This window comes from Heterostelium album (assembly GCF_000004825.1).
Source record: "Heterostelium album PN500 unplaced genomic scaffold PPL_scaffold7, whole genome shotgun sequence".
Taxonomy (NCBI): domain Eukaryota; phylum Evosea; class Eumycetozoa; order Acytosteliales; family Acytosteliaceae; genus Heterostelium; species Heterostelium album.
This window is the reverse complement of record NW_008805069.1, coordinates 204,226-214,793: the sequence shown is the minus strand read 5'-3', so window position 1 is coordinate 214,793 and position 10,568 is coordinate 204,226. Positions and strand designations below refer to the sequence as shown.

General features: G+C 28.9%; 4 protein-coding genes across 4 annotated transcripts; 2 read left to right on the top strand and 2 right to left on the bottom strand.

Annotated features, from left to right (window-relative positions):
• Positions 1-544: 544 nt before the first annotated feature.
• PPL_07448 (uncharacterized protein) lies at positions 545-1,705 on the bottom strand (the record flags this gene model as incomplete). The annotated part of the gene is made up of 6 exons (XM_020578283.1): positions 545-557; positions 937-1,097; positions 1,144-1,211; positions 1,378-1,416; positions 1,594-1,617; positions 1,654-1,705. The coding sequence occupies 6 exons, from the start codon at positions 1,703-1,705 to the stop codon at positions 545-547; spliced, it is 357 nt and encodes a 118-aa protein (XP_020431878.1).
• A 712-nt stretch (positions 1,706-2,417) lies between these two features.
• PPL_07447 (uncharacterized protein) lies at positions 2,418-3,343 on the top strand (the record flags this gene model as incomplete). Its single annotated transcript, XM_020578282.1, has 5 exons — positions 2,418-2,490; positions 2,641-2,686; positions 2,723-2,762; positions 3,114-3,159; positions 3,306-3,343. 5 exons carry the CDS (start codon positions 2,418-2,420, stop codon positions 3,341-3,343), a joined length of 243 nt encoding a protein of 80 aa, XP_020431877.1.
• A 501-nt stretch (positions 3,344-3,844) lies between these two features.
• Positions 3,845-5,128, top strand: PPL_07446 (uncharacterized protein; the record flags this gene model as incomplete). Its single annotated transcript, XM_020578281.1, has 2 exons — positions 3,845-4,424; positions 4,506-5,128. 2 exons carry the CDS (start codon positions 3,845-3,847, stop codon positions 5,126-5,128), a joined length of 1,203 nt encoding a protein of 400 aa, XP_020431876.1.
• Positions 5,129-5,321: 193 nt separating this feature from the next.
• On the bottom strand, positions 5,322-10,369 carry PPL_07445 (uncharacterized protein; the record flags this gene model as incomplete). The annotated part of the gene is made up of 10 exons (XM_020578280.1): positions 5,322-5,603; positions 5,687-5,850; positions 5,923-6,090; positions 6,173-6,938; positions 6,975-7,648; positions 7,725-8,228; positions 8,300-8,605; positions 8,689-9,017; positions 9,075-9,784; positions 10,367-10,369. 10 exons carry the CDS (start codon positions 10,367-10,369, stop codon positions 5,322-5,324), a joined length of 3,906 nt encoding a protein of 1,301 aa, XP_020431875.1.
• Between the last annotated feature and the right edge of the window lie 199 nt (positions 10,370-10,568).

Below are 10,568 nucleotides of genomic sequence, written 5' to 3'. Positions count from 1 at the left end.
AAAGTACCTAACAATATTTTTTAGTTTTGCATTTTGTCCTAACATTTTTGTAAATGTAAACCTTGACGAATAAGATGGTAGTTGCTTTAAATTTGTATAAAAAGGTTTTTTATATCTCATTAATTCCATTTTGATTCAAAGATTGAAGTTTTAAAAAATATAATAAAATATATTTTGCATAATGGGCAGGAGTTTTCATCTATGAAAACTGCTGTGAAGAATAATTATTTTACTATATTTGATAGAATTGATTACGTAGTTTTTAAAAGAAAAATCTTTGATTTACAGAGATAGAATTTTGTTAAATTAGATTTAATTTTTAATCGAATTTGTTAATAACTACTGTTTTACTCTAAAAATAAACCAAATTACATATAGAATAATTTATTCTATTAATGATTCATATATTGATTGATTTATTTATTAATGTATTCATTAATTCATTGATTTAATAATTTATTCTTTTCTTTCTTTATATTAATATATTTATTAAGTTTTAATTTATAAATACTTTTATATTCATTTTTTTGAATTAATTCATTAATTAATCATAGATGCTAAAGTAAATGAATCATATCAAGTCATGTGAATCGAATATTAAATATGATTTATTATTTTAAAACTGAAACTATATGTTTCATTCTTGATCACCACGTTACAAATTGTCATTGATCTGCTCTAAATGTTATTGTTTCTGCGTTACATTTATATAATTGCCATTGTTATTAATCTTATAAATAATATTTCCATTTGTTGTAGTTGTTGGAGTTGTAGTTGATATTAAATCTATCCTATTGAATGACATCTTCTTCCAGTATATGTTATCTAAATTTATAATTTCCTAAATGATAATCAATATGTATATTAGTAACATTCTATTAATTAATAAATCTTTTTTCTATAATCATTTTTCTTCTTCTAATTCATTTCTCTTACTTGATTGAAGATTTGTCTTTTAATAACCATTCGGTTTGTTCTTCCTCGTCATCCTCTGGTTTGTTTGGAGTGATATGCCCGATGGCTGATCGATGGACGCTTGAAACTCTTCGTTGGCCATTTGAAGTGCTATCATATCTTGTTTCTGTTTCTCTAGCAATCTTTTATTATTTACTTGTTGATTTTGTTGTAACTTCTATTATCTACATTTGGTTGTTGCTGTTGCTGTTGTTGATATGCACCATAATCAACATGTTGTTGTTGCTGTGCTGCTTCTGTTGTTCATATTCAACTTGTTGTTGATGTTGCTGTTATTGATATGCACCATAATTATTTTTGTGTGATATGCAACTTGAAGAGTGAGTGCGACAATATAATAGACTTACAATACTGAAATCATTGACTGAACTTATATTTGAATTGAATCTTATAACTCATTACTTTCTTTAAATAATTTATTATATTCTAAAGCTGTAACATCTTTTAAAATTATAAAATAAATATTGATATTAATTTTTTTTTACTTTCATTTTAAAGATCTTATCATTATCAATCAATAGAAAAAAAAAAAAAAAAAAAAAAAAAACAATTTGTTGATCATAAACACTGAACCTCAAAAGTAATATTTTATTATTTTAATTGTTAACAACAACTTACAATCATTTATCATTTTAACTATAGCTTTATTAAACAAAAATTATCATATTTTATATTTACCTCTATTATCATGCAAACTCTTGTAAAGATAATTTAAAAGGTTAGTTAACATTTATTCTTATTTAATCTACACTCTATCTTTACTGTTTTTTATTCAATATTATATCGATTTAACTTGTTTATAGACAAAATACAACATTAATCATGATTCGTACAACTTGGATTACCAAATATTTAAACTTTAACATAATTACACCAACAAAATAATCTGTTATCAACTATCTTGAATCACATTTACACAATTATTAAAAATAACATAACAGAGAAACCTATACTTTGAGTACAAACCTATACACTAATGATTTCAAGTTACTGAATGCTCATCACGATTATTCACACTTGATCTACAATGGAAATTGATTCTCAATTCAAGTAGCTCATTTTATTTATTCATTTATTTATATAATTTCGTTTAATCAAACATTCATTAGTTTTCTCATTCATGGACATATATTATTATTTATTCATAAATCCTCTATATATCAATAAATTAAATACTATACTATCATTTATTAATTGATTTACTTATTTTTTAAACTTTAATGATAGATTAATCATATGGTAATCATACAAACAAATATTCAAGACATTTTTGAATTCTTTTGGAGGGATCTTTGAATAAGACATCTGCTCCACTGACCACATTACTGTGCTTGAAGAACATATTGGACCTTGTTGTTGGCACGAATACAATCTTTTTCTGGTCCAGAGATGACAGTTTGGCCAAAATTAATCGATTAAATCATTAGAAACTCTGGAAAGTGATGTTATTCCTCTACTATCTACTTTTCAAACCTCAAATTAGAAGCATTGAACCCCTCCTGCTATTATTGGTAAGTTTTGTTAAACTATTTATTTATTATAAATGAATAACTAACTAACCAACTATAGTTTAAAACAAGAGAATCGATGACCCATTGTGAAAGAGAGAGAAACATTAATGAAGAAGCTACATTTATTTTCTTGAACTAATTAATCAAACTATAGTTTCAAATAACAACAAAGACAACAACAATAATAGCAGTCTATTGATGTATTAGCAATATTGTTCATAATAATAATAATATAGGACTGATAATGTACATTTTGGTGGTGCTGCACCATTTGAAGTAGATGCACCGTATTCATTTATATTCCGAATTATTTAATCATTAAAACCATAACACCCATTCAACCATAGAGGTGTCATATTAATTTGACAATGGAAGTGCTGATCACACCTATCGCGAACCAACAGAGTGTTAAGAAATCGGTTAAGAAACCTACTGATCATTAGAAAGATGAATCGGATCAAAATATTAAGAATAGACAATTCACAATCAATTCAAACTTTATCCGACCAATTCACCTATCAAACTATTCAATAGTAATAATAAGAATGTAAACAACGAGAATTACAATTCAAATAAATAATTATAAATAAACTATCTAAATAAGTTTTTTTTTTATTTTTATTTGAGAACCAGATTGTTGAACGTATGTTGTCTCGATCATTATCTTCAACATGTATGTTGTTTTGATAGTGAGTCGATAAAGAGAACTTGAGTTGATGTTGTTTTAAATTGGTGGTTTCTTTGTCTCCATTAAGCGTACTACTCTATTATTCTCGTTGTTTAGACTATGATAGAGTTTAACGTTATTTTTTATAACAGGTGACTTGGTAGATACTATTTATATATTAACATTTTAGAAGCAAATAAACGATGGAATGTGTTTCACCTAAAGATAAACTATCGTTTGGTATATATGTTATTATTGTTGTTTTTTAATATTGATCATTAAATTCTAAAACTATTTTTTAAATAAAACAAATAAATAAATAATATAGCTCCAATCTTATTAGTTTAATATTATGATACATCTATACTATAGTATATTGATTTAACATTTTTTTGATCATATCATCTAATCTTTAAATTAAATTTACATACCTCAGTGATTTCTATGTCACAAATAGGTACATAGTTCTTAGGTATGGCTTTTGGTGTTGAATCGATATTCATATGATAAGTTCAAATAGTGAATGTCGGCGGCAGAATTGGAACACATTCTTGTTGAAATGGCAAAACGTTGGATGTACTGGTTATGTCTTGCTCGCGCAATAAAAAAAAAAAAAGAAAGTAAAACAAAAACAAAAAAAAAGTTAATCATAAAAAAATTTTACTAGTTTTATACCTTTGTTTGAGACTATATGGAAAACAAACAACAGACCTATTATAATGCGATCATAGCCGATCCAAATGATGGAAATGCATACTTTCAACTTGCTTTGACTCTCAAAGACTATCAACAATCAATATCACTTGCATCAGGTGAAACAGTGACGAAAGAACAACTAATACTGAAATGCATCAGTTTAGAACCAAAAAATTACAGAGCATATTTAAAGTTGGCATTAATTATTGAAAAAGAGAATAGAAAATCGATTGTTCTTCTATCAGGTCAATCATTAACAGCACAACAATTATTTTTAAAGTCAATCGAGTGTAACACCAACAATGTTTTTTCATATTTTTATCTTGCAACAAAACTAAAAAAAGACGAAACAGTAACACTCAATGATGGACAATCATTGAACAGACAACAACTCTACATGAAATCAATAGAATGTAATCCATCAAATTTCAAAGCATATTTTAATCTTGCAGCAACACTAAACAAAGACGAAACAATCACACTTCCAAATGGACAATCAATGACAGCACAACAATTATACCTAAAATCAATAGAATATAATCCATCCCAACCCTTTTCTTACTATAACCTCGCAAGTATACTTACGAAAGGCGAAAGAATCACACTTCCTAATGGACAATCAATGAAAAAAAAGCAGTTATATTTGAAATCAATAGAATGTGATCCAACCTTTTCAGAACCATATTTTAACATTGCAATAACTCTTTACACAAGTGATGATAGTGTAACCCTTCTCAATGGACAATCAATGACCAAACAACAATTGTTCTTAAAGTCAATAGAGTGCAACCCAAGCAATTCCACATTATATTATCCCCTAGCACTTACATTATCACCCAATGAAACAATCACATTAAATGATGGTCAAATAATGAATGATAGACAACTCTATTTTAAGTCAATCTCTCTTGATCAATCAAACTATGCAGCACATATAAATCTTGCAAAAACACTCAATGGAAATGAATCATTCATTTTTCCATCTGGTGAATCATTGTCACGAAAACAAATATACCTACGGTCGATACAAATGGAACCAAATAACTTTAATGCATACTTTGGATTGGCAAAGATTATTTCATCAATAGAAACAATCACACTCCACAATGGTATTACAATGACAAAACAACAACTATTTTTAGAGGCAATCAAGAAAGATTCAACAAAGTTTTATGTTTACAGACACCTTGGTTATACGTTAAACAATAAACAAACAATTACACTTGATGAACAACAAATGTCAAGGAGACAACTAATTAGAAAATCAACAAACTTTTAATTAATAAAGATTAACTAGTTATGAAAACATTTGTTAAAACTTGACTCTTGAGAATAGTTGTAATTGAATCAATTTGATTTATTCTCTTGAGAACAGAAAAAAAGTTAATTTTGTGCTTTTCATTTTTTTTTTTAAAAAAATTTCATTTTACTTACATCTTTCGATGAAACCATTTCATTTCGGGGAGATCTATTCAATCATCCTCCGGGTTGTCCTTTTTGAATGGACACAATAAAGTTGGACGGTCTTTACCTTTTAAATATGCTTCGGCAATAGTAACCATATTCAAACAGGCATTGAAATCACGGTTGATGTAATACTTTGTCTCTCCATCCAAATAGTATTTGATAACATAAGAATTAGGATCATCCGGAGGAGCTTTGACTTTGGCGGCTTTATACACTTCTTTTCGTTTGGCATCTGACTTTTCTTTAACATAGCTCTTTTCCATTTCCTTTAGCTTTGGTGCAAAAATCTATAATTTTATTTTGTAAAAAACAATAAAAATATTTGTTAATAAATGAATGAATTTAAATAAGCTTTTTATATTATATTTACTTGGGATGTATTGTACTCGTCGAAAAGATAGGTCTTTACTCTGGCACCATATCGAGAATGAGAACGTCTTTCTAAGAAATCTATTTCTTTAAGAAGAGTGGGACTATATTGTACACCTTTTACATTTTGGACATAGTTATTGGGACCTGCACCTTTACCATAAACTAAACAAAAAAAAAATAGTAAAAATTAATTATTTATAGTTTTAAATGATATCAATATTGTTTTTTACTTACAAAACCTTTGTTTTTTTACTTTTGATGTCGCTATTGCTTTGTCCTTAAAGATTATGTATTTCCATTCGCAATGTGAGCATTTGGTAGCAAAGTAATCTCCTTTAAAATCGACTAATCGATAGTTATGGATCTTCTTACATTTAATACATTTCCACCGACGTCTTTTTTCTAAAAATAAAAAAATAAATTAATAAATTTAATAAAATAAAAAATAAAGAATACTTACTAGGAGGAGGCTCAAGAGGTTTACTAGGAGAGGGCTCAGGTGGTTTTGTCTTCTTGGTTGGTTGTTTTGTTTGAGGGTCATTACCTTTTCTCTTGCTTGGTGGATTGGGAGCTACTGAAGGAGTTGTATTGTTATTATTATTACATTCGGTTTCAGGTGTTGGGTTGGTTTGTTGTTGTGATTTGTCTTTTTTTTTTGATTTTCGTGACGATGATGATGCTAAAGATGAAAGAGAAGAGGATGAAGAAGAAGATGAAGAAGAGGATGAAGTTGTTGTTGATGTTGATGTGATTGTTGATGTTGTTGGAATTTCTTTTGTTGTTTGGAATTGTTTCATATTAATACGGTTGATGGGTTTAGATTGTTGATTGTTCTTTATCCAAAACTCAAAATCTGGGATGACTGTAGAGACAGATAAAGTTTTCTGCCTTTCGTCAAATTTGAATCGTCTTATAGCACAATAGCGAATATAACCTATTCGATGAAACCAATTAGTTTGGAAATCCTTGGAATTCAAAATAACTAGGATTTCAGAGCACAGGCCAGAGAGTTCAACGCTAGGCATGAGAGCAACTTTCAATTCTTCTTTGCATTTCAACAAAAGTGAGTTTGATAGTTTGACGTACTCCAATATATTTAATGCTTGTTGAATTAAATTGGTACCATATCTTTGTGTCGCTGATATGACAGATCGTTTAGTTGGTGGATCATTTAAACCTTGAGGAACTTTGAAAACAAGATTATGTTTTGCTAATTTCCCGCGTAATTGATCAATTTCTGTGGATTGGAGCTGAATTCGATTAAAATCCTCAGAGAAAGTCTTTACTACATTGAAATCAAAGTCCATTCCAAGCTCAACCAAACTATTGAATCGTTTTTTGAAAGATTCCACATTCTCTTTTGTTATTTCAGAACCAATTGCCATCTTTGTCAAATATAAAAGATCTCGGTGTCTTTTTGTATCGGACCCTTTGAATCTTAGTTTATGAGTGATAGTGACTTCTGGTTTGGTATAGTTCTCTGGAACAACTTCAGGGAGATTCAATACTTTTGGATCTAAAGTTTTGTAAATATATTGAAGTGGTTTCAATGGTAGATTCTTTACGGGAGGTAGGTCTGTCATGACTACGTCAGTATCTTTGGAGCTTTTACCGGCACGGGATGTAGATGGTTTTTTTGAGGTTGGAGCAGTCTTGGAACTAGGTAGACCAACTTTGGAGGATGATTTAGGGGGTCGACGTGGAGGCTTAGTAGTAGTAGTATTAGTAGTGGTAGTAGTATTAGTAGTAGTAGTAGTAGTAGTAGTAGTAGTAGTAGTAGTAGATGAAGTAGGTAGATCAGTCATAACTGTATCGTTGGAGAGAGATTTGGAGAGTTGTTCAGCGGCACGATGTTTGGCATGTCGTTCATCGGCACGTTTTTTGGAGCGTCGTTTTCGTCGGGGCAAAGATGATTGTGTTGAAGTTGGAGCAGGGATTGAACTAGATTGATCATTCATAACTATATCATTGAGCGGAGTGATAGTTGAAACATTTGACAGCTTGGACTCTTCCGAAAGTAACGTGGTCTCAATTGCACGATATAAAAGTAGGTCGGCTTTTAAGGAGTTGAATGTGTTTCTTCTTTTTATCAAATGAAGAATCAACCAATCGATAGGATTTATGAGCTTCAATTGCTGCAGAATATAAAGGACTTGGAATTGACTGGCGTTTTTCGATAAGAGCATGAAGATTCTTTGTAGTTTCTCCTAAGCGATCAATAATACCATCGATTTCGGTATTATTGGGGTTTACTTGAATCTCGGGTTTCCTAAATGATCCACTGCTATTTTTCGCATAAACAGTACCATGAGCTTCAAAAGATAAAAGTTGATTCTCTAAATTTTGATAAACAGGATCATCTGGTTCGTGCTTGCCAATTTCCAATATCAAATGGTCAATATGATTTTGAATATCTACCGACTCTTTATTCAATAGATCAATCTCTTTTGAATCTGTAACAAAATGAATTGGTCTATCAAATAGATATTTCCTTCTCTTTTCATAAATATCTATTGATAATATGTTACATTCAAAACCACCTAAAAATGAAAAATTTTGTTAATAATTGATGGCATAACGATTTATTATTTTATATTTTTTTATTACATACCATAAAGACTTGGGATTTTTGATTCCCATTCATCAACTTGTTTACCTCTCTTTTTGTTTTTAATACTTTTACGCCTGCCTGATTGCGAGTTGTAATAATGAGTGCCACTGATCATGTCAAGACTAAATTTCTTTTCCATTTGTGCCAATTGTTGTGGAGTATTGGGAATTAGTCCATTATCATCATCACTAAGACCACCAGGATAGAATAAATAAGTGTTGTGATTACGACCCGGATCAACCGCAATGATTGAAAGTTCTTTCCATTGGGGATCTTTCTTCACTTTATCATATAATTTGATTTCTTCTACAAGTTTTTAGAAAAAAAGTGTGAATAAAAATTTTTAATGATTTTAACTTTTTTTAATTTAAATTAAAAAAAAAACTTACTTGTAACTACTATTTCGTTTTTGGTTTTAGTAGTTGTTGGTTCGTTGGTTTCAGTTGTTGTATTGTTGGTTGTAGCTGTTGTTGTTTCGTTGGTTGTGGTTGTTGTTGTTGTTGTTATTGTAGAGGTTGCTGTTGGTTTGTTGGCTGTTGGTTTCTTTTTTTTCTTGGCATATACAATATAACAAGAATCACCATTTGATCTAATACCAACCATCTCATATGTTGTTAAATTGAATTTGGGGTTTACTATATCTGACACGTTGATGTTCTCATTATTTAACAATTTACCGAGAGCTGTCTTATTATAGTGGATAGAAAATTGATTAAAACTAAAAAAACAATTAGTAAAGAATTTTAAATTTACTTATACCTTTTTATAAACATACCTATTTACCTGTGGGATAAGTAGAACGCTGATTGAACGTTTGATATGATAAAAAAAACTAATATCGATATTTTCTTTAATCGATAACTTGTTATTATTATTGGAAGAATTAGATGTTGTTGTTGTTGTTGATGTGTCTGGTTGTTGTTGTTGTTGTTTATTATACAAATGGTTGAGATGTCTTGACTTTCTTTTTTTCTTTTGTTTTGTTGTTTTTGTTTTTGGTGGTTTGCTGTCAATATACTCTTTAATTTTAAAGAGATAAGGACGATTAGGAAAACATGGTTCATTATTATTATTAGAGGAAGAGGTGTTTGAAGATTGTTGATTATTAAAAATATCATTTTGAATAATAGAATAATAATTATTATTGTTATTATTATTGCTATTGTTATTGTTATTGTTATTGTTATTGTTATTGTTATTGTTATCGATATTGTTATTGCTATTGCTATCGATATCGATAGCGATATTGCTATTGTTATCGATATCGATAGCGATATTGCTATTGTTATCGATACTGCTATTGCTATTGCTATTGCTATTGCTATCGATACTGCTATTGCTATCGATATCGATATCGATATTGCTATTGCTATTGCTATTGCTATTGCTATTGCTATTGCTATTGCTATTGTTATCGATATTGCTATTGTTGTTGTGGTGATTGTTCTTGTTATTTTGAACTCTAATATCATTTGCAAAATTGTTCTAAAATTAACATTTTAGAATTATAATAATCAAATCAACTGACACTTCAATAATTTATTAAGAACTCAACTATCACAATTCAAACAGTTCATGGACACGATTTCAAATAACTTAAATTAATAATTCAACTGTTTAGCAATAATCAAATATATTCGAATAATATCAACATTCAGTGAATCAACAAAATATCAATCTACCAAAGTTAACATAAAGAAATAACCAACAAGTTAATCTACAATGAATACCAAACTAGTTAATCAAGAACAGATTTCTGAGATTGGGCAACTGCACTGGTCGAAGAAATCCAACAGTATAAATACCATGGAAATCCATTATAGAAATTAATTAATTATTCAACATTATTCAACATTACAAAATATTATTCTTATCTTCAAATTGTAAAATAAATAAATTATTATCTTTAAATATTATACTGTAAATTATATCTCTAAATTTTATTACATTCATTAAATCTATATTCCTCGTACCAAAACTATTCCTAAAGTAATTCCTAATCTTATATCAAAGTTGTAAGTATTATATTTATATGTTTATATGTATATTATAATATGATATTATTACCATTGTAAAATAACATGGTAGCATCTGTTCTTTAAAGCACCGATCGACCATAGCACCTCCAAGTGCATAATATATATCACCACCAAGTGATTTTCACCATCAAGTGAAATACATATATATATATCACCACCAAGTGATTTTCACCATCAAGTGAACAATATATATATATACATCACCATCAAGTGATTTTCACCACCAAGTG